The 27,036-nt window shown below is 34.1% G+C and overlaps 2 protein-coding genes across 6 annotated transcripts in view; one reads left to right on the top strand and one right to left on the bottom strand.

Moving 5' to 3' along the window:
• The window catches only part of LOC143085084 (delta-like protein 1), a 38,956-nt gene extending 37,531 nt beyond the window's left edge, over nucleotides 1-1,425 (top strand). For all 3 annotated transcript variants that reach the window (XM_076261262.1, XM_076261264.1, XM_076261265.1), the window contains exons 9-10: nucleotides 221-428; nucleotides 794-1,425. In XM_076261262.1, coding sequence (XP_076117377.1) covers nucleotides 221-428; nucleotides 794-1,392 — 807 coding nt within the window. In that variant the 3' untranslated portion in view covers nucleotides 1,393-1,425. The remainder of the gene's footprint in view (nucleotides 1-220; nucleotides 429-793) is intronic.
• A 610-nt stretch (nucleotides 1,426-2,035) lies between these two features.
• Nucleotides 2,036-18,862, bottom strand: LOC143085083 (uncharacterized). 3 transcript variants are annotated; one of them, XM_076261259.1, is made up of 13 exons: nucleotides 18,759-18,862; nucleotides 17,460-17,823; nucleotides 15,561-15,742; nucleotides 14,605-14,712; nucleotides 13,300-13,393; nucleotides 11,100-11,149; nucleotides 10,426-10,507; nucleotides 9,923-10,008; nucleotides 9,026-9,220; nucleotides 4,560-4,655; nucleotides 3,754-4,014; nucleotides 2,960-3,045; nucleotides 2,036-2,316 (listed from the first exon to the last, which is right to left on the bottom strand). In XM_076261259.1, the coding sequence occupies exons 2-13, from the start codon at nucleotides 17,815-17,817 to the stop codon at nucleotides 2,037-2,039; spliced, it is 1,878 nt and encodes a 625-aa protein (XP_076117374.1). In that variant the 5' UTR covers nucleotides 17,818-17,823; nucleotides 18,759-18,862; the 3' UTR covers nucleotide 2,036. The 3 variants fall into 3 exon arrangements, with proteins under 3 accessions (XP_076117374.1, XP_076117375.1, XP_076117376.1); XM_076261260.1 differs by lacking the exon at nucleotides 18,759-18,862 and adding an exon at nucleotides 18,154-18,173; XM_076261261.1 differs by lacking the exons at nucleotides 17,460-17,823; nucleotides 18,759-18,862 and adding an exon at nucleotides 16,824-16,947.
• Between the last annotated feature and the right edge of the window lie 8,174 nt (nucleotides 18,863-27,036).

Here is a 27,036-nt window from a genome sequence, read left to right as displayed (position 1 = left end):
ATAATGTTTACACATGACGTACAAATGCAGTTTAAAATATATGCAAAATGTTAAATATAATATATTAAACATCTCATTTTTAACTTAAATCTCCGTTTTAAATCAAATAGTGCATTTTTACAAATACATAATGCTGTCTGATCTCTAGTGAAATTTAACGTTATACAAAATATAATTAAAAATCATGAATATTATGTAGAAAATTGCGTTTTTAAATCAGGTATCTTCAATTGGTTGTAAATGTTCTGAGAAATATTATGGACCTCATTGTGAGTTTCGGAAGTTGACGTGTGATGAAACAGATTGTATGAATGGTGGTACTTGTATGCCTACTCTAACAGGAACTATGTGTAATTGTACAAAAGGTTTTACCGGAGAGAACTGCAAATCAGAAATAGATGAATGCAATTCCAGTCCTTGTAAATATGGTAATTATTGTAAATATAGTTGTTACTATACACAATGCATGTCTTATCAGTTCGGCAATAAAAACACCACACTGGATAATATCCGAATTACGAATATGACACAAAACAGTCGTTCATCTACTACCATGATTTTGAATCATTGTTTATACTATAAAAATACAAGCAAATTTCATATTTTAACCATATTATGGCTTATGCATCTAATAAATGTAAGACCTTTTACTGCTACTCCAATTATATTCAAAGTTCCGAGTAAACCATTGCTATTCCAGAAAGAATCACACGTGCATAAAGACCGATTAAATATCGGACCTCCAGCACGAGAATTAAAAATTTATTTAAGGGTTTCACACTATTTATTTTAGGTGGAATCTGTAAAGATGGTGTGGATGGTTACATTTGCGATTGCAGAGACGGATATACCGGGAATAACTGTGACATTATCATGGATCCTTGTATGGGTACCACGTGTTTTCATAATGGCACATGCGTTGCGTCAAGTAGTGGTTTTTCCGGAAGTTGCCTTTGTAGTCAGGGTTACACAGGACATAGATGTGAAATTGTGATAAATCCGTGTACCGATGTTGAATGTCAAAATGGCGCTCAATGTAGCAGCGTTAGTTCTGGATTTGGCTTTCAATGTATTTGTCCAGTTGGGTACAATGGCGCCTTTTGTGAAAATCGTTTAGATCCATGTCAGTATATAATATGTGACAATGGAGGAACGTGTAAGAGCTACATAACTCATTATATTTGTATATGTAACCCACATTATGGCGGGAAACATTGCACGTCGTTATTGATGCCTGCTGATGAGACAATATCAGAAAGACCGGGTAGTGATATTATACCGATAGTTAAAAATGGAGCATGTTCAAATTTTAGAATTTCATATATTACACTCTTTTTGGTCTTTTTATGTTCTTATGTAAATCTTTTTCCAGTATTTTCACGACGAATTTGAAGATCTAATTTAATAAAATTATTATTTGTATAATGCTTTATATCATATAAAGGAGTCATTTATCAAGCAGATAATATACGTGGCACATTTCTCCTTTTGGCTAATTGCCTCTAGCTTGAATCTCATCTTAAAATATTGAATAGAATAATAAAGATTTCCCTTTAATTCATTCACGAGGTAGATTTTGTATAAGTGCCAATGAGGCAACTCATCATCAGAGTCAAAATTTGTAAAAGTAAATCTTCATAAGCAAAAGTACGGCCTTCAACACGGAGCCTTTGTTCACACCGAACAGAACACTGTAAAGGGCCCCAAAATGACTGACGTAAAACTATTCTAACATGAAAACCAATGGTCTAAATTATATGATTATAAAAAACAGTAAACGAGAAACATCCTTGTGATAAATACATACAAAAGTAGGCAAAAATATCTACATTTATACATCAAAACACTAGTTGATCGATCAATTTCTCACCTGACTTTGAATTTCATCATCAAACAGTTACATGTAAAGCAATTGAACAATGTTGGCAGTGGCTATATTTGTATTTTGTAGGTATGCACTTACTGGTCAACGTTAAGTTAAAATTTAGACAACCTATTTTTCGAAAAATAGAAAAAAAGAAAAAACGCATTACAATTTAAGATTCTATATTTATTGGTGCAATAGATTCTAATGTTTTTCTTCCTTCGTCTGTTATTTCAAACGACAAAGAAGCCGCGCTTTCACGACGATACATAGGTTTTTTCTTCGTCTCTTGTTTAGTTTCTATATTTTGAATCAATGCGTCATATTTTTGTTTCCTTGATTTTTCTACCAATGTCTGTAAATGTTTCATAGATTCTGATAATCGTCCGACCGTATCTTTACTTGCAAGATGTCTGACATGGGCTGCTTGTCGTCTGCCGTATACCATTTCACTGTAAAAGAAAGAAATTAAGATATATATTGTCTACAAAAGAATAATAGTAGTCTTAAAATTCTTTACAGTATATTTTACTTTTTTTTTTGAATACAACTTTCATTGAAATTTGATATATATCAAAATCTATCAAACATAAAAATTTAAAAAAAATCATTTCAGTATATTGTTTTGGTTATACCCCCTGAAAACAAATGTGTTAAGGAGAATATTGTTTATCCACACACTCTTCCCGTATCCATTTATATTCAAGTTCCCGAGTCCATTTACTGAAGCAAAGGGAAGCGGATAGGGGAATCACACCGCTTAAACTCTATACATTATAATCAGTCTTTGCGATCATCAACCGATGTGCACCATTACAGTACTTAAAACATCAAAATAATGTAGCCCTTTTCACCAAAAAATCTTAAGCGTGAAATTAATCTTAAGGTTAAAAAAATTTAGTTGAACAGCTAAGGAATATTCTACACTTAAGATAAATTTTACTCTAAAGATTTTTTTGTGAAAAGGTGCTACTGGATTGGATATTTTGAGCACAAATTGTGTTCTTCGAGTATTGAGCATAGTTTTAGGACAATAAGGACTGTCCAGTCGTTCAAGAAAGTGAGAGAAAGGAATAAAATTTATAGAATACTCACTGAAGATCAATACTGTGATTTTCGTCCAGATCCAATTTGTTCATCAGGGATTCGAGCTTTTCTTCCGATAGCTCCAACGAAAATTTCTGTCAAGTAATGTGAGTGTCAATTAATGTGAATGCTCATTCATTAGATTGAGGCACATTTGTAAATAATATCATAATGTAAGGTGCTTGTAATAAGTCTTTAGTAGGTAAAAAATAATGCAATTTTTAAATTTGCACTGTTTTTGTTTGTTCAAAGCCTTTTATATTTTAGACCGTTCTCTGAATTTATATATATTTGCTACAGAGAAATTAATTCTAAAATTGAATTTACATCGTTTAAAAATATTCAATGATTTGTTTCACATGTGAAATTGTCAGTTTTATTCTGAATGAAAAAATACCGTGTTTGATAGCAACCAATATATTATCAAGTAGTATCTTGATTCAAAAGTAAAATATTGTAGTTATATATTCTCGTATAGACGTGAAATATGTGCTTTATTTCATCCCCCCCCCCCCCCGATTATACACACATTTAGTCATGTGCTTGTCTTAGTGAAGATTGAAAAACAAATAAATGTTCTGTTGTGACGCTACGCAATATCAAAGTAAATTCCAATGAGAAAACAATCCAAAAAACTTCAAAATGAAGTGGATTTAAGCAATTATAAGCAACCTTACGGCTTTCAACAAATCTGTTTTATAATGAACTTTCTGATCTCATCGATTAGACTCCGAACTTTACAGTTAAAACCACAAACGACAAATAAATAAATTATGAGAACAGAAATTTCAGCTTGTACATACCAAAAATCCATCTTTAAGTTCTTGTTTTGTTATATTGTTATCTGCGTCTTTATCAAATTGACGGAACAAATCAATTAATCGCATATTCTCCTGTCTCATAAGTTCAAACAACAACAACATCGGGTCATAGTTCTCTAGTTTCTTTTCTCTCAGTATTGATGTGATTTTCTTTTTATTCGGTTCTTTATGGTATACATGTATATCTCGAATGCTTTGAAGTTCTTCGTATGCGTCTAAAAATTCGTCGTCGACAGGAGTATCCTGTAAACAAAACAAATGTAGCATGTAAAATTACAAATTTATAATAAATATTTTATATTCAAACATGAAGTTTTCTATGATAAGGCCAAATAGGCCCGCCCTTAAATTTGAGAAAAAATAGCATGGCAGATCTGCCAAATTACCACCTCCCAAGATACAAGGTATTTGGCTTTCTGATATTTATTTTGGTTTATGGATTACTACATTTATGGTTGGTCATTGCTGAAACCTTCAAGCAACAGTCAAGATTGGGAGTAGCAATAAAAGCACTTCAGTGGGTTCATATTAATTAATGTGAATATTTGTCATGTAGATATAAAGCCTTAGATAACATTCACAGACTGGTAAAGGTTGTTTTGTTTATGTCGTGAAATATATGCTTATACTTAATAACTTATTATAAATTAAAAAGTTTTACAAAATTGAACATAAAATGTGTCCCATTTTTCAATTTAAATTTGATTAAAACACCAGATCTACAAACATTTACATTCATAAACAGACACACATGACGATTCTATTAATAATTTCTTCATTATATTTACCTCTAAGTGTAAATTCTTTAATACAGATGTCGACGAAAGTTCAAGACATTTAAGTATAGCAATGGCACCATCCGTTGTAAAAGGGTTACTGGTCAGCTGCAATTAATAGTAGATAAACATCAGTTCACTCAGTTGTAAAAGAACTCAAAGTAATCTGTGCAGTTACTGATTTGTTATAATAAATAAATACTGAAACAGTGAATTGCATTAAGAGTTCTATGTGGTGACGCTGAAATCACCAAGTAGTAAACTTGGCAGCCATCAGCAATGGATTGACCGTTAAGGAATATCTGTTTCGCATATAAAAACGGATCTGCTCCCATTGGCGTACCTAAAATTCCGTTCTTTTTTAACCGACTATAACCTATCGAGTATACACGAACAACACAATTGGTGCAACATTCGGAGCAGGGCCAACCCTGGTTTTGGTGGGGTTTCTGTGGCTCAAGATTTACCTTTCTATGATGACCCTAGTTTTGGTGGGGTTTCTGTGGCTCAAGATTTACCTTTCTATGATGACCCTTGTTTTGGTGGGGTTTCTGTGGCTCAAGATTTACCTTTCTATGAGGTCCCTGGTTTTGGTGGGGTTTCTGTGGCTCAAGATTTACCTATCTATGAGGTCCCTGGTTTTGGTGGGGTTTCTATGGCTCAAGATTTACCTTTCTATGTTAATATGTTTTGGTGGGGTTTCTGTGGCTCAAGATTTACCTTTCTATGAGGTCCCTGGTTGTGGTGGGGTTTCTATGGCTCAAGATTTACCTTTCTATGAGGTCTCTGGTTTTGGTGGGGTTTCTGTGGCTCAAGATTTACCTATCTATGAGGTCCCTGGTTTTAGTGGGGTTTCTATGGCTCAAGATCAACTTTTCTATGAGGTCCCTGGTTTAAGCCGGGTTTCTGTGGCTCAAGTTTTACCTTTCTATGAGGTCCCTGGTTTTGGTTTGGTTTCTGTGGCTCAAGATTTACCTTTCTATGAGGACCCTGGTTTTGGTGGGGTTTCTGTGGGTCAAGATTTACCTTTCTATGAGGTCCCTGGTTTTGGCGGGGTTTCTGTGGCTCAAGATTTACCTTTCTATGAGGACCCGGGTTTTGGTGGGGTTTCTGTGGCTCAAGATTTACCTTTCTATGAGGTCCCTGGTTTTGGTGGGGTTTCTATGGCTCAAGATTTACCTTTCTATGAGGTCCCTGGTTTTGGCGGGGTTTCTGTGGCTCAAGATTTACCTTTCTATGAGGACCTTGGTTTTGGTGGGGTTTCTATGGCTCAAGATTTACCTTTCTATGATGACCCTAGTTTTGGTGGGGTTTCTGTGGCTCAAGATTTACCTTTCTATGATGACCCTTGTTTTGGTGGGGTTTCTGTGGCTCAAGATTTACCTTTCTATGAGGTCCCTGGTTTTGGTGGGGTTTCTGTGGCTCAAGATTTACCTTTCTATGAGGTCCCTGGTTTTGGTGGGGTTTCTATGGCTCAAAATTTACCTTTCTATGAGGTCCCTGGTTTTGGCGGGGTTTCTGTGGCTCAAGATTTACCTTTCTATGAGGACCTTGGTTTTGGTGGGGTTTCTATGGCTCAAGATTTACCTTTCTATGAGGTCCCTGGTTGTGGTGGGGTTTCTGTGGCTCAAGATTTACCTTTCTATGATGACCCTGGTTTTTGTGGGGTTTCTGTGGCTCAAGATTTACCTTTCTATGATGACCCTGGTTTTGGTGGGGTTTCTGTGGCTCAAGATTTACCTTTCTATGAGGTCCCTGGTTTTGGTGGGGTTTCTGTGGTTCAAGATATACCTTTCTATGATGACCCTGGTTTTGGTGGGGTTTCTGTGGCTAAAGATTTACCTTTCTATGATGACCCTGGTTTTGGTGGGGTTTCTGTGGCTCAAGATTTACCTTTCTATTAGGTCCCTGGTTTTGGTGGGATTTCTGTGGCTCAAGATTTAGCTTTCTATGTTAATATGTTTTGGTGGGGTTTCTATGGCTCAAGATTTACCTTTCTATGAGGTCCCTGGTTGTAGTGGGGTTTCTATGGCTCAAGATTTACCTTTCTATGAGGTCCCTGGTTGTGGTGGGGTTTCTATGACTCAAGATTAACCTTTCTATGAGGTCCCTGGTTTTGGTGGGATTTCTGTGGCTCAAGATTTAGCTTTCTATGAGGTCCCTGGTTTCGGTGGGGTTTCTGTGGCTCAAGATTTACCTTTCTATGAGGTCCCTGGTTTTGGTGGGGTTTCTGTGGCTCAAGATTTACCTTTCTATGAGGTCCCTGGTTGTGGTTGGGTTTCTATGGCTCAAGATTTACCTTTCTATGTTAATATGTTTTGGTGGGGTTTCTGTGGCTCAAGATTTACCTTTCTATGAGGTCCTTGGTTGTGATGGGGTTTCTATGGCTCAAGATTTACCTTTCTATGAGGTCCCTGGTTTTGGTGGGGTTTCTATGGCTCAAGATTTACCTATCTATGAGGTCCCTGGTTTTAGTGGGGTTTCTATGGCTCAAGATCTACTTTTCTATAAGGTCCCTGGTTTTGGCCGGGTTTCTGTGGCTCAAGATTTACCTTTCTATGAGGTCCCTGGTTTTGGTTTGGTTTCTGTGGCTCAAGATTTACCTTTCTATGAGGACCCTGGTTTTGGTGGGGTTTCTGTGGCTCAAAATTTACCTTTCTATGAGGACCCTGGTTTTGGTGGGGTTTCTGCGGCTCAACATTTACCTTTCTATGAGGTCCCTGGTTGTGGTGGGGTTTCTATGGCTCAAGATTTACCTTTCTGTGAGGTCCCTGGTTTTGTTGGGGTTTCTGTGGCTCAAGATTTACCTTTCTATGAGGTCCCTGGTTTTGGTGGGGTTTCTGTGGCTCAAGATTTACCTTTCTATGTGGTCCCTGGTTTGGTGGGGTTTCTGTGGCTCACGATTTACCTTTCTATGAGGTCCCTGGTTTTGGTGGGGTTTCTGTGGCTCAAGATTTACCTTTCTATGAGGTCCCTGGTTGTGGTGGGGTTTTTTATGGCTCAAGATTTACCTTTCTATGAGGTCCCTGGTTTTGGTGGGGTTTCTGTGGCTCAAGATTGACCTTTCTATGAAGTCCCTAGTTGTGGTGGGGTTTCTGTGGGTGAAGATTTACCTTTCTATGAGGTCCCTGGTTCTGGTGGGGTTTCTATGGCTCAAGATTTACCTTTCTATGTTAATATGTTTTGGTTGGGTTTCTGTGGCTCAAGATTTACCTTTCTATGATGACCCTGGTTTTGGTGGGGTTTCTGTGGCTCAAGATTTACCTTTCTATGAGGTCCCTGGTTTTGGTGGGGTTTCTGTGGCTCAAGATTTACCTTTCTATGAGGTCCCTGGTTTTGGTGGGGTTTCTGTGGCTCAAGATTTACCTTTCTATGAGGTCCCTGGTTTTGGTGGGGTTTCTATGGCTCAAGATTTACCTTTCTATGAGGTCCCTGGTTGTGGTGGGGTTTCTATGGCTCAAGATTTACCTTTCTATGAGGTCCCTGGTTTTGGTGGGGTTTCTGTGGCTCAAGATTTACCTTTCTATGAGCTCCCTGGTTTTGGTGGGGTTTCTGTGGCTCAAGATATACCTTTCTATGAGGTCCCTGGTTTTGGTGGGGTTTCTGTGGCTCAAGATTTACCTTTCTATGAGGACCCTGGTTTTGTCAAGGTTTCTGTGGCTCAAGATTTACCTTTCTATGAGGACCCTGGTTTTGGTGGGGTTTCTGTGGCTCAAGATATACCTTTCTAAGAGGTACCTGGTTTTGGTGGGGTTTCTGTGGCTCAAGATTTACCTTTCTATGAGGACCCTGGTTTTGGTGGGGTTTCTGTGGCTCAAGATTTACCTTTCTATGAGGTCCCTGGTTGTGGTGGGGTTTCTGTGGCTCAAGATTTACCTTTCTATGAGGTCCCTGGTTTTGGTGGGGTTTCTGTGGCTCAAGATTTACCTTTCTATGAGGACCCTGGTTTTGGTGGGGTTTCTGTGGGTCAAGATTTACCTTTCTATGAGGTCCCTGGTTTTGGCGGGGTTTCTGTGGCTCAAGATTTACCTTTCTATGAGGACCCTGGTTTTGGTGGGGTTTCTGTGGCTCAAGATTTACCTTTCTATGAGGTCCCTGGTTTTGGCGGGGTTTCTATGGCTCAAGATTTACCTTTCTATGAGGTCCCTGGTTTTGGCGGGGTTTCTGTGGCTCAAGATTTACCTTTCTATGAGGTCCCTGGTTTTGGTGGGGTTTCTGTGGCTCAAGATTTACCTTTCTATGTTAATATGTTTTGTGTACTGTTTTGAGTCTTTTCTTTTTTTGTTGTCTTTTTCTGTTTGAATGTTATCAGTTTATTGTCAACTTACGAGTTGGTATCGTTCGCGTGTTTTCTATGACCGTTTAAAAATGAAGAAAACAACGAAGGGTTACTGCAGCATATGGACGACGATTAACAAAGCTTCTGAAATCTAAATGACACTAAATGTTTCTATTATATAATCATTGTAATGTATTACCTTAACAGTTTCCAGTGTATCATTCAGTTTTAACGCCTTTAGAATGTGACCAAGGTGTGTGAAATTGATCCTAGTGTTTGTTAAATCTAGTTTGCGTAGAGTGTGATTCTTCATGAAATATTTCCCGAAGGCGATGGAACCTTCTTCACCAAGTCCATTCCATGATAAATTGGCGTCTACTAATTCTACGTTCTCCTAAAACAAAAACAAACCCCAAAAATATTATGAAATATACAAAATTTTTAAACATTATTTGTTTAATATTGTAATTTTTTTGATTTTTCAAAAAAGTAAGATTGTATTTCACTGTATGTACATAAAAATGGGAATATCAATAATTATTGGTTGCGCCATGACTCAAGGCATTGCACATAACACATTTTGCTCTGAACATTCGGACTATCTCGTTGAAAGTAACGCGCAGTTAATGTAAGTACACAACGATTGAAAGTATTCAAATAGCGAAAAATTATTTCAGGCGTAAAAGCAAAATAGAAAAAAAGTGATTGGATACAAAATTATCTTTTGATAGGAAATCTTTATTTTGTGTTTAGTTATAAAAAGCAACTGATACGTAATTGCTTTTGCAAGTTGGTTAATACTTTTGTGTACCAAAAGTGGATTAAAACATGTTTCCTTAAGTTTGCTTATGGATGTAGGAAAATTGATTCAACATGATAAGTGTAGCATATTTCCGTCGTGCGATGACCTCAGGATATATAGTTATTACACTGAATGAATCTTCATACTTTACTTACCCAATGAAAATAAATGAATTTCCCTAAATAACAAAACAAAAAAATCGAATTTTATCGATATCAAGGACTTTTTGTTCTTACAATGTTATACCGAACAAGAAGTGCTTTTGACAATGAATGCATAGTGTCAAATACTCACACAAATAGCTTTTACAACTTCAGATGCACCACGTCCTCTAATATGATTCCAACTTAAATCTAAACGCCTAAGTGTTAGGTTAGAGGCTGAAAAAAGAATGATTAAAAATTAGTAGATAGATGTAGGAAGATGTGGTATGAGTGCCAATGAGACAACTCTCCATCCAAGTCTCAATAAATAAAAGTAGACTTGTTAATGATGTTAAGTGCACTTTGTCAATTTTAATTGTTCTTCCGTCTAAATTCATGCACTTGTAATATTTTTAGTTTTCTGTGTAGTGTTGTAAGATTTCTTTTTTGCAAGAATATGACTCTGTCTGATTGTGATCTTTTTTACTTTTAATATTGCCACTTTAAAAACGTCTGCCACTTTTTATACAACAAACTTTGTTATTATATAAACCACGTCTCCATCAAGTAACTTGGAGATAGTTGTGTATTTCATCTTTTTTAAAGTGTACCTTCTAATATAAATATCACATTTAGATGAATACATAAACTTACATATAGATTTTGCCATTTTACATCCTGCTTCATCATCCAGATCGTTCTCTCGGAGGACTAACTCTACGATGAAATCGTTCTCCTGGTGAAAATCAAACACAATAAGTCAATAAGAAAATAACAACTGAATGCCAAACAAAAAAGCACATGTTAAAAGCCATAACCCTTCCTTAAGTAAATTGTTTTACTGAACCATTTCTAAAATCCTTTTCAGAGTACAACAATTATATAATATTTTCAAATTAAACAAACGTCAGATATGAGAACAATGTTGGTTCATTTTTTGTTTACTTGTTTTTGTTATTAAAATTTCTTATTGCTAGAGTAAAGCCATTTCATTTGATATTTTATAGTATATATTTTCATGTAGTAATTTTACACGACTTTCTGAGGTTAGGGTGAAGATTGGCGCCTACTAAAACCCGCTGCGTGTTTATGTATCCATCATTAGCCAGAGCTCGAGGCTAGTGGTTCAGTTGTTGTCGTTCATTTTGGGACCCTTTATAGCTTGCCGCTCGAAGTGAGACAAGGCTCCGTGTTGAAGGCAATACTTTGACCTATAATGGTTCACATTTATAAATTGTGACTTGGAAGGGGAGTTGTCTCATTGGCACATTACCACATCTGTTTATTTACTAGTATAATGTTTGCGAAATAAAAATCAAATGTCTCACCTGAATCAATTTGGCAATATATACGGCTGACTTTGCGTTCAGATGATTGGCTGAAAGAAGAAGTACAGTGATGATGTATTTGAAGAGTATACTAACATCACATTCAAACTTATTTCCCTTCGTCTGTGACGTTATAATGACACCCTGATCGAGTGATCTTCACTAAAATCTTATTTCTTACTTTGACGTTATATTGATACACTGATAGACTGATAGAGTGATCTTCATTAAAATCTTATTTCTTACTTCGACTTTATATTGACACACTGATCGAGTGATTTTCATTAAAATCTTATTTCTTACCTTGATATTATATTGACACATAGATTCAGTAATTTAAAGAAATTTTTATTTCTTACTTTGATATTATATTGACACACTGATTCAGTAGTTTACAGAAAATCTTATTTCTTACTTATTTTTGGATATTATATTGACACACTGATTCAGTAGTTTACAGTAAAAGCTTTATTCTTACTTTGATATTGTATTGACACACTGATCAGAAGTTTACTGTAAAATCTTATTTTTTACTTTGATATTATATTGGCACACTGATTCAGTAGTTTAAAGTAACACCTTATTTCTTACTTTGATATTATATTGACACACTGATTCAGTAGTTTACAGTAAAATCTTATTTGTAACTTTGATATTATATTGACACACTGATTCAGTAGTTTACAGAAACACCTTATTTCTTACTTTGATATTATATTGACACACTGATTTTCTTATTTTGATATAATATTGACACACTGAAAATCTTTATTTCTAACTTTGAAAGTATAGTGACACACTGATTCAGTAGTTTACAGTAACACGTTATTTCTTACTTTGATATTATATTGACACACTGATTTTCTTACTTTGATATAATATTGACACACTGATTCAGTAGTTTACAGTAACACTTTATTTCTTACTTTGATATTATATTGACACACTGATTCAGTAGTTTACAGTAACACGTTATTTCTTACTTTGATATTATATTGACACACTGATTTTCTTACTTTGATATAATATTGACACACTGATTCAGTAGTTTACAGTAACACTTTATTTCTTACTTTGATATTATATTGACACACTGATTCAGTAGTTTACAGTACAGTTACACCTTATTTCTTACTTTGATATAATATTGACACACTGATTTTCTTACTTTGATATAATATTGACACACTAAAAATCTTATTTCTAACTTTGATATTATATTGACACACTGATTCAGTAGTTTACAGTAACACCTTATTTCTTACTTTGATATTATATTGACACACTGATTTTCTTACTTTGCTATAATATTGACACACTGAGTCAGTAGTTTACAGTACAGTAACACCTTATTTCTTACTTTGATATAATATTGACACACCGATTTTCTTACTTTGATATAATATTGACACACTAAAAATCTTATTTCTAACTTTGATATTATATTGACACGCTGATTCAGTAGTTTACAGTAACACCTTATTTCTTACTTTGATATTATATTGACACACTGATTTTCTTACTTTGATATAATATTGACACACTGATTCAGTAGTTTACAGTAACACCTTATTTCTTACTTTGATATTATATTGACACACTAATTCAGTAGTTTACAGTTCAGTAACACCTTATTTCTTACTTTGATATTATATTGACACACTGATTTTCTTACTTTGATATAATATTGACACACTGATTCAGTAGTTGCAGTAACACCTTATTTCTTACTTTGATATTATATTGACACACTGATTCAGTATTTTACAGTAAAATCTTATTTCTTACTTTGATATTATATTGACACACTGATTTAGAAGTTTACAGTAACACCTTATTTCTTACTTTGATATAATATTGACACACTGACTCAGTAGTTTACAGTAAAATCTTATTTCTTTCTTTGATATTATACTGACACACTGATTCAGTAGTTTACAGTAAAATCGTATTTCTTAAAATCAATCTGTTATAAGATATGTATACAAGATGCAGGAATATTTTCCAGAGACAGCAACCCATGATGGCATAAAATATTATATGTTTTGCGTACGTGATAATCTATACTTCGTCTCCCTTATTTATTCATTTGAAATGGATTATTCTTTATTATAAAACTAATGAGAAGTAGCTAAAACATTAAGTACAAGCACAATAATAAGTATATTTTTCATGTTAAAAAGGTACATTGTTAACTTACTTGATAAGTCAAGGTGTGTTAATGTTTTGTTACATTTTAGGCATTCCTGTAAGTACCTCACTCCGGTAGGGTCCATTCCAACACGGGATAATTTCTGAAATACAAGATGTAAAGAATTTAGGATTCTATTGTACTGAAATTTAATTTGTGGTCCGCAATTTCTGTCATTAATTATGGGTAGCACGTCCGTCCAATAAGCGGACGGGTTTTCTGTAGTTTGGCAGTTTTTTTTTTGTTTTAAATGAATTGATAAAAGATGTAATTGTGATAATTACAAATTTTCGATTATTTTAAAATCCAGACGCTTTATTTTCAAATATATGTATATATATAAAACAGTTGTTGGCATGACACGGGTTATGTTCTTCTCATATATGTTATGATGGTATGATACTAAATCCCTAACGGGAAGGATTGTGCCTGATGTTCATATGATGAAATCATAATCTTTCAGTCAGTTTAGTTGAAGTCTGGAGCTGGCATGTCAGTTAACTGCTAGTAGTCTGTTGTTATTTATGTATTATTGTCATTTTGTTTATTTTCTTTGGTTACATCTTCTGACATCAGACTCGGATTTCTCTTGAACTGAATTTTAATGTGCGTATTGTTATGCGTTTACTTTACTACATTGGTTAGAGGTATAGGGGGAGGGTTGAGATCTCACAAACATGTTTAACCCCGCCGCATTTTTGCGCCTGTCCCAAGTCAGGAGCCTCTGGCCTTTGTTAGTCTTGTATTATTTTAATTTTAGTTTCTTGTGTACAATTTGGAAATTAGTATGGCGTTCATTATCACTGGACTAGTATATATTTGTTTAGGGGCCAGCTGAAGGACGCCTCCGGGTGCGGGAATTTCTCGCTACATTGAAGACCTGTTGGTGACCCTCTGCTGTTGTTTTTTATTTGGGCGGGTTGTTGTCTCTTTGACACATTCCCCATTTCCATTCTCAATTTTATTGATTTATAAAGTCCAATTTCAACCATTTAATTGTTTTGCAGTTGATCGTTGTATCAAACAGAGACAACATTGAAATAAATTGTACATGTTACGTATTTCTTTTTTTTGGGTTAAATTCGTAACATGGAATTTATTGTATAGTATGACGTCGCTGAGAGGAATCTGGTGTACAGGCTCCCTAACTACGTGTATCTGTACGATGTTTAGTCCATAGATTTTCACATGAAACCAGGACAGTTTTCTTGCTGTAAAATATCGATTACAGTTAAAAAAAAAAAGCAAAACGCAATGTTCAAGAAATCATAAATAAGCCACTGTACATTTATGTATATACTGAAGAAAACTTACTACGTGTGTTATAAATACATTTTCTCTCAGCGCCTCTGCTATATGATGCATCCCCTTACTGCCAAGGTCATTCTCTGACAAGTCCAACTCTGTTATTTTGGAATTGTTCTGAAAAAGCGAAAAACAAATAATTATGTTTTATTAAATCGTATACATCGAACCAAAAACTTACTCTTGTTCAATCTGATTCAAACATGATAAGAAACATTTGATTGTGTTTCCATTGCTGTTTGTACTAGAGACGTGCCCATGTCTCGATAATAATGGAGTGATACGGGTCGTTATTTCATTATTGGTTGTCTCAGATATTATTGGATACAGAGAAATGTGTAGGGCCCGATATAATTATAGTCTATAATATCTCTGTTTTGGGAATAATCAGCCATAGCTTTGTTTTTCAAAAAAAAAATTCTAAAGTTTCATCTGTATTTTTTAATCATATCAGTGATATATCTAAGAAGTATAAAAACGCTGAAACTGATATTATACCTAGTATTTCTTTCATTTTATAATACTTGTTCATATGAACTGAGTTATGCTTATGTATTATCAGAGGCATACATCGGTTGGGGCTGCTGTTTGACTTTTCATGTTGAGGCATTTAAATTCAAACTACTTTATTGGCGCTTGTGGATCATAACACAAGATAGTCTCTAAAATAGTATAAAAACACTGATATTATACTTATTTGTGTGGTGTCTCTATAAGACACGATCTATACTTACAAATTATGTTTTATCTATTGCTGTGGCGTCCTTTTCAACTACTGTTTTAGCTATATTGTTGCAGTGCCCATCACCGAGGAGTTTTTTACTTATAAGAGGATATATACTTACGTCTAATGTTGTAGCTATTGGTGTGGTGTCCCTAACAGAAGATAAAGTTACGACTTCTGCTGTAGCTATTGGTGCTGCGCCCCTAACAGAGGATATTTTACTTAGAGGATATATACTTACGACTAGTGTTGTAGCTATTGGTCTGACGTCCATTTCGTTCATCAATAGACAAGACAGATTACATGTAGGTTTTTCGATCTGACGTAGGAACGTTGTAGATGGTAAAAGGTCGTCCTTTTCGCACATTGAGGCATAATATTTTTTCACATCGAACTTTGAAAAGTTTGGCTCTGCTTCGGGTTCTAGAAAAAGGAAAATAATGTAAAATGTTTTTAAAAAACATATTCGTATACTTTACAAGTAAATGACAAGACGAGGGTCAATTAGAGAATCATATTATTACTTGAGTAACGTAACAAAAATAAAACCCTAAGATCGTGTATATTCTGATTTTAATGTAATTTAAGTGGCACCATTACCAACTTTTTTAAAACTGATATGACAATATAACAGACAACTAAACAGGCAGATATACTAGCAGTAAATATGACGATGGTATTGACAGCTTAATAGGACGATATTATCGACAGCTTAATAGGACGATATTATCGATAGCTCAATTAGACGATGCTATCGTCTGCTAAATAGAACTATATCATCGACAGCTGAATAGGACGATATTATCGACGTCTAAAAAGGACGAAAAACTGTACCGAAAGTTAAACATGTTGACATTGCCAACAGATAAACCCCTTCGTTCCGTTGATTACAGGCTAAATTTTGTTTTTGTCATGCTTTGGAGATTTTCCCCGTTTGATTTTACTCCTTCTTTTTTCAAAGAGAAGTCGACAATAGCAACAGTAAAGCATGGCGATATTAAACATTTATGTCCATTACCGTACAAAAATATGAAGATTTTTTTAATTACAAAAATTCCTATTTGCTGAAATTAATTTTCGATGGTGAACTTAGCAACGCATATTCTGTGGTCTTAAAATGCATATCATTTAAAAAACGTAAGAGACTCACTTAAAATGAAATATAATGAGTTCAATGGTACGTTTTGTCAATTTGAAATCCGGCTGTCTACACACTTAAAATACAAAATTATGACCGAAAGTATTATTATAAAATATCGCATACGCGAGACAATTATTTTCACTGCAAATTGAATAATGGTTCGAATTCACGTTATGATGAAAACTATACTAAGATGTGGTAAGCAATAATTCTGGTGGTCCAACTCCTTTACAAATTATTAACCTACAAAAATTTATATAAAGAGTTAATACTTTTTTGCAAAAATACTATTTTGATGAAAAAAAATGTAAATACGATAAACAGAAACATGTTTATACTACAGTGTGGATGTTCAACAAATACCTGGTACTGGAAAATACATTTTTATGCATGGTAATCCGTAATATATGTTTTCAGACATCATCTATATTGTGACATTTTCGGCAGAATGTTTATATTACCGTATACCTCAGTTCAGGGAATACAAACCATAAGCCAGTCTGAGACCCGAATAACATATATGTTGTTCAATATTACATATTGTGTAACATGGTTAATATTACGATCAAGTGACGCAATATGTATTTAAATATATTGACTCTATTTTTCTATTAGTATAATATATATATTGACGGTCAACATTAAAAATCTTTAAAAAACGAAGTATTAGGGTTTTTTTTCAAGATAGAAATAATGCTAAACCTTTGTTCATACATCTGGAACACATGACGTGCACTTATACTAAATGCAAATTATATATTATCAACTATATATACTAATTTTACCCTGTGAAAAAGGAACACACATATGCAAAGTGTTGAGGAGGGTGACGTGTCAACCCGAATTTCCCCAAAAAATAAAAGATAATTCCAACATCCAGAAAAAAGGCCATTCTAACCCTTATTATTCTTTAATAAAGCTGGTCTTCATAAGTGTGAAAATTTATCAGAAAGTCCAAGATAAAGCAATGATAATAACTCAAAATTAAAATATACAAACCATCAAAGTAATATGCATCTAGTTCTTCTTCCGTCAGGTCCTCCACCTCAATGGGTGTACAGGCACGGTTTACTTTTGGTGTAGATATCCGTCGTGCAGCAGTTAGGAACATTGTCGTTTCTCTCATCTTTTTCTCGGGTTCCACATTTTCATCGTTCCTTCTCGTAATAACAGCAATATCTGGGGATTCTGTGTAATTGTCGTCACCATCCTGTATATTGTATTTTGAATTAGGCTCTACAGATTTGGCCCGTTCTATGCGTAATTGTTTACTTTCTGCAAAAGTTCTAGATCCCTGGGCACTATGTCGTAACTTCTTTACAGGATCCGTGGTCAAAGTCATTACTGATGTCATCATTCAAATCTGTCATATAAAAAATTCACAACATTAAAAATTATTAAACTCCAAAGTACATGTGGTAGCAATTCAAAGATATGTCATTTATCAGGATATCTAATCATAAAGCATAAATAATAGTACATAATCTAATTAGGAGTAGACTGTTATGTTAGGGTTCTTAGGGGAAATGAATTAACTGGCCGTTACAATATTATAAATATAATAACGTAAACAAACATTTATCCATGAACAAATGGAATTAAAGAATACTATCCAAAACAGACAGCAACCCACACATTCATTAAAACCGTTTTATTAAGTTTGATTATATAAGGCAAGATAAAATGAACAAACCAGAAAGATATAATTCTATAAGCACATTTACTATTAAGTTCTTCCTTTTTAGCCTCTCATTCAAAATATCCATTTCAAACATGAATGGGTTTTAAAAGTTTTATTTACTTTTAATCTTCTTTATTGGCTTATACAGTTTATAAACAACGCATTTTGGTTTAAACGACACTTAAAATATTTCGAACGATTTTAAAATTTCCCCCTTAACATTTCTAAAATGCCATATAAACAAAATGATTTCAAAGTCATTCATTATTTTAACATCATTTCAGCAGCATCTGTATAGGAAACATGGGAAATGTATATCAATTTTGATTTTTTTGTTGCAGGATCGTAAGTTTTGAATAAAATAATGGAGTTATCTCTCCTTCATCACAGAACTGATATCTTCATTAATAAAATGTGTTGAATGTAGCAATGTAAGCATAAAACAGCAGCAAAAACGTATATGTTATCTTATCTTCTAAATGTTCATTTAATTTCAAATTGATAGAGGAAGGTTATGAAAAACAAATAGATTCATATTATTTCTAATCAATCATGCTGTGGATCTTTTGCCTGATCGTTTTAGAGATTGAAAATAATTAAAATAATTATCGCCCTACCTTTTCATAGAAATGTCCATACATCCAAACAAAAAGTTAAAAAAATATATATTAAAATGAATCTAAAGAATTTAAATATTGTAACCGTTACTGTTTAAACATGTTTTCAATTAGCGAATGTTATGGAATACAATTTATTGATAATTATGTAATTTAGTTCTAATTGCGTTTGTTTTTAATCGGCTTACATAGATCTTTTGTAAATGTCAAATTTAAAACATAATCAATGTGAAGTGTTTTATTTTATTCAAAGAGAGCAACTATTTTGATTTTATATTTCGGACACGATATTGGTTATATTTCTTCCAAATTTAAAAATAAAAACTAGGACTATTTTTTTCACTCTAGATGACGTTTGGTATCTCATTTTCCTAAAAAAAAAAAAAAAAATTTTTATCGTAAGTTGTGGTCCAGTGCAAAAATAAAGTTATAAATCTTTAACTATAGGAATACTCAGGATAAGACATAAACAGTATGTCAAGAGATATTGATAATAAGTAAGAAATGAACATATGAAATAAGATGTGATAAGACTAGTAATGAGTAACTCTCCACATGCACGAGGCCAAATTGACATAAAAGTTTACAACTTAAGGTAGTCGTCACCGTACAACCTTCAACAATGAGCAAAACCTGTACGGTATAGTCATCTATACAAGAATTCGAAATGACAAGCGCAAGACAAATCATACGATAAAATTAACGGCCTGATTTATATACAAAACAATGAACTAAAAACGATTATGACAACTCCACTTGACTCCGAGGATATCAAAATATTATACGAAGAAAAGTCGGTCGGCCACACACTGTACACATTTTTGAATGGTCTATCCATTCATTCAATATTTATACCTTCCTTAGTAAAGAATGCGAAACAGCTATTTAGTAAAGAAGACAAATGGCCATTTTTTAAGAACAATAAAAAAAAAAATTGCGAAAAATGAGATTTTCGTTACACAGTTTGTCAATATGAGATAAGAAGACGGACCTCATACAGATCTAATAACGCAAAGCTGCTGCAGGTATTGTCATTTTCTTGGTTGAATATTTCAGTTTTACACTTTAATTCTATACAGATATTTACGACAAACATGATTTTGTTTTCTATTGTAAAATTTCCTATTTTTGATGGTGATGGTCCTTCGTCCATTTCTGACGAAGTGTATAATTCCTAACTCGTTCGCCAAGTCCGTGCGTTTAATGAGATATTCATATTCCAATAGCGTCCGTAATGTGCACGTATAAGTGGTTTATTCTACTATCAAGGATTAATTTCCTAAAAGTACTTAAAGCCTTTATTTTATTCATTGGTAAATAAGAAGATTTGGTTTGAAAATATTGCTGTATCTGCATACATACATTTATTCTTATTTCTATATTTATTTATATTCAAACCGAATATCGCATCATAATTTCTAAGCTGATGTAGGTGTGGTATTTTTATCACTTTCACTTTCTGACTAAAATATAAAAAGAATTGTATGCAATTTGTACTTTCATATCAAAACATAATTGTCTATAGGTTGCACTTTGGAAATACAGCTGATTTTCAAACCACGCCTCTGCTGGGGATATACATAGACAATAACTGTATTTGTACGAGGCTAGGAAAGAAGGTGTATGCGAGCTTTTAGCGAGCTACTACACCTGTTTCGAGTCGAGTACAAACACAGCTGATATTTAAAGACACTAAACAGTTATTGTCTTTATCCTGCAATTAATTTTGTATATTGTCTGTGTTTTGAAAAACACAAAAACTAACATATTTAGTATTTATTTTCGATTTGTAATCCCTTGAGGCGTAGTAATATCAAAATCACACATTACGCTGTAGACGGGTTCGCAAAAAAAGAATCTCGAATGGTCAACAATAATACATCGCTCAAGGTGAATAATTATTTATTTTAACATAACAACTAATTTCAACAGTAAAAACAAATAACAAAACATTGTCAAATTTGAAACAGAAGTGTACGAGTTGTGCTACGCTTCAGACTTGAAATTCACTAAACATGCTGAAATTGACATGGTTGATTTTGTAACACAATCATACACATTCAAGTTTTGAAATCGACAATTGTCATTATCTGTAGGGCTGTATCTGTATATAGACAATAACTGTTTAGTGTCTTTAAATATCAGCTGTATTTGTACGAGGCTAGGAAACAAGGTGTATGCGAGCTTTTAGCGAGCTACTACACCTGTTTCGAGCCGAGTACAAATACAGCTGATATTTAAAGACACTAAACAGTTATTGTCTTTATCCTGCAATTAATTCTGTATATTGTTTGTGTTTTGAAAGACACAAAAACTAACTTATTTAGCATTTATTTCGATTTGTAATCCCTTGAGGCCCGCGTAGTAATATCAAAATCACACATTACGCTGAATTTAAGACGGGTTCGCAAAAAAAGAATCTCGAATTGTCAACAATAATACATCGCTCAAGGTGAATAATTATTTATTTTAACATAACAACTAATTTCAACAGTAAAAACAAATAGCAAAACATTGTCAAATTTGAAACAGAAGTGTACGAGTTGTCCTACGCTTCAGACTTAACATTCACTATAAACATGCATGCTGAAATTGACATGGTTGATTTTGTAACACAATCATACACATTCAAGTTTTGAAATTGACAATTGTCATCGTCATTGGAATGCAACTGGAATACACATTCTGAGGTCACACAGGTTCAAACAATACTCAGTCCGGCAGTGGGCGGAGCTTTTAAGCGATATCTGTATAGTATACAGATACAGCATAGCGATATCTGTAGGGCTGTATCTGTATAGTAGGACACCCAATTGCAGGATAAAATAAGATATCCAATTGCAGAATAAATACTATTCATAGTTATTAACGTACTGGTTCCCAGATTTGATTTCTGTGTTTCATCTCACAGAGACATAACTTGCAAATGTTACAAGTATAGAAAAACAGGGTAGCGTCTAGAATATAATTCTTAGGTAGTATAGAATTTTAGTATACGTTTAGAAGTTCCGGACAGATACACGATGAAAATATGCCGCACAGCCCTATATTTTGACCTTTGAATAACATAGTAGTACATATTAATTTGGCAGTGGCTATTCGTCCGGTTAGCCGGCTAGCCGGACAAATAGTAAAAAATGTTTGTTAGTCCGGAAAGCTGGACAAATAGCATTTGTACGGTATTTTGCTTGCTGTTTGTCCGGCCAAAAATATAATGATGAAGATATAACACCGTGTTTTAAGGAGATACTTACAGGCTGAATAGTTGAGAAACATTGTCTAACATCGTTTTATGAAAAATGAACTCATTGAAATAATAAAAAAAAACTAAAAAAAATTAGTGATTTGGTCACCGATCGGACTTTTATATTATTATTTATCTCGAAGGTTTAGTTCGTGTTCATATATATAATTAGAGCTGGCTATGCTCTTTGTTGAAGGTCGAACGGTGACCTATAGTAGTTAATTTCTATGTCTTTTGGTCTCTTGTGGAGATTTTTCTCATTGGCAATCATACCACATCTTCTTTTTTTAAAGTATAATTTAACTCCAAAATTTTTGGGGTGTGTGTGTGTATGATTAGTTCTACCTATGAATTTTCTGCAAGAAAAAGAGAGTCAGGCCATTTATTATTTGTTTCAATAGACATCTATGATTCTAAAAGAAGATCATGAATTTATTGTTATCCTGAAGTTTCGTTCAAACTTTGTTTAGTAAACAAATCCTGGGTTCAAATCAGGTTGTCAAATTATTTTGCACGACTTTTTATCTAAACAGTGCGGTGATTTTTACTTCATAGGATACAAGAGAAAAATGGAGGCACGTGTAACCTGAACCCAAAGTAAGATTGTGTTTACGATTAAAGAAATAGAAAAAAAATGTTTATTAGATAAAATAGAATAATTTAATTTTGGGTGTAACGCGTCTTATGATTGGCTGACGTTATTTTGTTATCAGCCCATAGACATAATTTAGTCATGTGACCGTGACGTCATCAACGTTTTTACATAGTTTTCTACAGTTTAAAATGGGAATTTAGAATTAAATTATAAGAAATAACTTTAATATGTTTTCTGTCTATTCGAAATAACATAAAAAAAAATGTGGTGCACACTGTTAAATAACTCGCTACGCGCGTTATTCAGTGTGCACCACATTTTTTATGTTATTTATTCATAGACAGAAAAAATATTACAGTCATTCCTTAAATAAAAAAGGGGGGTTTCTCCAACCCTGGTATCCTATTCCAAGTCAAGGCATAACAGTTTATGTTCATATATCTCCGTTGTAGTAGAACTTAGAAATAATTCATCCAAGCATATTTGAATTAGTCATTTTCCCGAATGCGTTTTGCCTCCATGGCTTAATAAGGAAAATCAGCAATTTCAGTTTGATTTCAGGCTTATTCCTCTCAGTTAAAATGTATACGCTATTGTTCTGGAGACACTTCTATAGAAATTCGTTTTTATGCAAGCACATTCTCTTTAGTTTTCTTAATTCATGATCTACAATTCTCAAAAAGTCCATTACACACGCGCGTTTGTTATCCGACACCTCATCCGGGATACTTTCCGCGCCACATGACACTTTTATTGATATTAAAGATTTGCGCAACCGCAAACGAATGGCCGGACAAATAGAGAACTCCGTATTAATTTCCCGCTCTTGAACATAATTTCTCACGGAACTTCATATTACACCAATTGGAACAGTTTTAGCCGCAAAGGGAGGTCCTATGGGAAATTGCATTGTCTATATTTACAGAATTCCAACCTATAGTTGTCCAATCTACGTCATTTGGTCTCGGGGGATAGTCACACTTACTCACGATCTTCTCATTGATAATCATACCACATCGTTTTGTATTAGAATACTGCTTAAGTTTTGTAAATTTGTTTATATAATCTAATTTAGTCTTAACAAGAAGTTTATAGAATTACAGGTGACTTAATCTGCCTTGTTCTTGCACAGGTGTCAGAGTATTACGTTTAAGACACAAAAGATAAATACCTTCGACTACCATAAAAAGCTCCTTATAGAAAATTGAACTATAAAATTCAAAGGTTTTTATAGCCATGGACCGTGTCAACGAAACTGTCCTAGGACTAGGACATGTCTTATATAGCCTGGTATATATCCCGGCCCGATATCTAGCTGCGCGTCGTATGGGCCAGGTGGGGAACAAATACCACGTGATCGATTCAGTGCCAGTTGACTCTGAATCTAAAGTGAGGCTGAATAAATATTTGCATAAATTTTGATGTTTGATGTAAACCAGCGATTTCAACCAATGATTAAGAAACATTGCTTTTGGTTCAATTAATTTTTCTCTCAGATTAACCAGTCCCCATTGTCAGTAATATAATAAAATAACTATATATTAAACAGTTTAACTAAGTACTAGTACATGTATGTGTAATCAACTTGTTGTACATTTAATCCTTGATTTAATATATATTTTATCAGGAAGGATTATATGGGGTAAGAGTCAACGAAACACCTCTTTATAATAAAAAAAATCAAACTTAATAAATATTGTAATTGTGTAATGTAATTATAATTTAAAATAGATGTACGATGGTGTATCTTCGCACATGTACACATCATTTGAAATGTAGACCCCCCCCCCCAAAAAAAAAAATGCAATTTTTGTTGGCCTTTACTTTTTATGGTTTTCCTATGTGTTACCATATTTTGCCCCTTGAGATACTTGTGTACATGTAAATTAAGTCGTTAAATTGAAATCCAATTCACACCTTGGTTATGTGAAATCTTAAACTTTTAACTTTCTCACCAGGCGATTGCTGATGAGAATTAACCCTTTTCTGCTTACTAATTATCATCATACTAATAATTAGATATGATAACACTGTACATCAATTCATAAAGAAAAATAAATACAGTCTAATTTTTACTAATTGATGTTAAACAAAAAGTAATTGGATACAGATGTAAAACAAACATTGAGGGACAAAATTAGTATTAACCAATCATTGACGGGCAGTACATTGATACACGCCTGGCTTTACTGACAAGATTAGCCAGGACCCCAGGCTATGTCTTATAATGGTCTTGGGTCAGGTTAATGAAAGTCTCCTAAAATAAGATATGTCATAAATTTATATGTGTTTTAGAATAATCCTAAAACTTACGATGTCCTAAAACGAAATAAAAGCAACAGATATGACACAAACTCACTAATAAAAATACTATTACACAATTTTAAACTATTATACTGTTAAAAGAATTAAATTAATTAAATCTTTTATGTTAGAAAATATTTTTCAATATTTGTTAAAGATTCAATTGTGTGACATTATTTTCTACTATAGACAAATTTGATCTTTAAAACACTTCCAGATTTCAACAAAAAGCGTTCAGTATTCAGTTTGAGTTTTTTGGAATAATTAGCATATTCACAAATTTAACAAGAACTTTGTATGTGTGTGCAAGAACTTACTTGATTCACATATCTAAATAAATTGAGGTATTGCGGAGTCATTTGGTGAAGCGCTTTTCTATATAACAATATATGGCCTGTGTTTGTCTTGTATGATTTTTAATTTTAGTTCATATATAAATTTCGAAGTTAAGTATGACGTCTATTATCACTGAACTAATACACAGATTTGTTAAAGTCACAGCTGAACCACGCCTCCAGGTGCTGGATTTTCTCGCTGTATTGAAGACCCTTCGTGACCGTCGACTGTTTTCTGCTCTGTGGTCGTGTTGTTGTCTGTTTGACAGATTCCCCATTTCCATTCTCAATTTTATCATCATGAGAAACAGTTGAACGAAACGGTGCAATCTTAATTTGTATGTGAAAAATGAGTTTTTTTTTAATTAACCCTTTTGTTAATTAATCGAGTGGACCCAAAGACAAAACTACATTAAATTGCAGAGTGTGTTGGTGGTTTTGCCACAGGAGTTGTGCATGCGTCAAGATCCGTGGGGGAAGTTAATATTATATCACTGCCGCTGGCTAACTCTCTTGTGGGTGAAAAGAAAGTCGAGTGTGTAAATCTTTTCTGCCAGTTAAAAGACTCTGCACTTTCCTAGACTTCTACAGTGCCTCCTCGCAACAACACACGGTTAACTAGGTTATATTATCTGAGGTGTCATCTGTAGAGGATCTCGGAGAAGCAGTATGTAGGCCAATCGGCGTGTGGACATGCCCCAGCACTCATCACTGAATTGTGATTGGATTTTTGAATCAAAGGCTATGGAAGTTGCCAGAAAATCCGAATAGATGGAACTCAATAGCAACAACAATCGTCTAAGGGATGGAAACCCCTACAGTAAAGCTGCCGGTTCTCCGGGCCCAGATGATTAAGCGTAGGGTTAATCACCCTGTCTTGGATAAAAATATTAATTACAGAAATGGCTACAATAGCCACTACTCTCTCTCGTCACAGACTGAAGGAAGACCATGTTATTAACAGAAAACAGCAGATGAAGCGAAGACCGATGGAGCTGTGTTCAAACAAACTAACAACCAAAATAGGCACATGGAACGTGAGAACACTATACCGAAGTGGTAAATGTGCACATGGAACGTGAGAACACTATACCGAAGTGGTAAATGTGCACAAGTAGCAAACGAGATGTATAGATACAAGATTAGAATTCTAGGACTAAGCGAAGTTAGATGGAACACATCATCAGGCATGACAAATGTGAATACATTTATATATTCCGGAAACACCAAACAAAATGGCCTACATGAAAAGGGAGTTGGATTTCTAATACCAAAAAGATCTAAAACAGCTCTGCTGGCATGGAATCCCATCTCACCAAGAATTATCACAGCACGCTGTAACTGACGCTTCCAAACGACCACTCTGATACAAGTATACGCCCCAACCAATGATACAGAAGACTGTGAAAAGGAAGACCATAGATAAAGTGCCAAAAAGAGACCTATTGGTACTCATGGGTGACCTAAATGCCAAGGTTGCTTCAGAATATCTGGGAGAGTGAAATCGGTCTTCATGCGATAGAAGGTTTTCACTGCAAGATGTAATGGCAAAAAGAGAAGCAGATGCAGCATCAAACTATCATCTAGTTATAGGCTCAATAAAGATGAAACTTTTGGCCTAAAAAAAACAGTTGTCAAAAGAAGAAAGTTTAACGTTGGGAAGCTGAAAATATCAAACATAAGAGAAGAATTTCAAATAGCTCTTCAAAACAGATTTTCCGCTATAAGTTTTTTGAGCTGTACATGTACTTGTTCACAACCTGTATACATGCAAGACCATATTGTTAAGCAATCTCCTGT

This window comes from Mytilus galloprovincialis, chromosome 8, assembly GCF_965363235.1.
Source record: "Mytilus galloprovincialis chromosome 8, xbMytGall1.hap1.1, whole genome shotgun sequence".
NCBI classification, from domain to species: domain Eukaryota; kingdom Metazoa; phylum Mollusca; class Bivalvia; order Mytilida; family Mytilidae; genus Mytilus; species Mytilus galloprovincialis.
This window is presented reverse-complemented; position numbering and strand designations above follow the sequence as displayed.

Coding starts and splice junctions, on each gene's coding strand:
- LOC143085083 (XM_076261259.1), bottom strand. CDS start 17,817: ATGATGACATCAGTAATGACTTTGACCACGGATCCTGTAAAGAAGTTA. Junction 14,713..15,560: donor CAATAGCTACAACACTAGTC/GTAAGTATATAT, acceptor TCGCTTTTTCAG/AACAATTCCAAAATAACAGA. Junction 11,150..13,299: donor AACACACCTTGACTTATCAA/GTAAGTTAACAA, acceptor TTCTTCTTTCAG/CCAATCATCTGAACGCAAAG.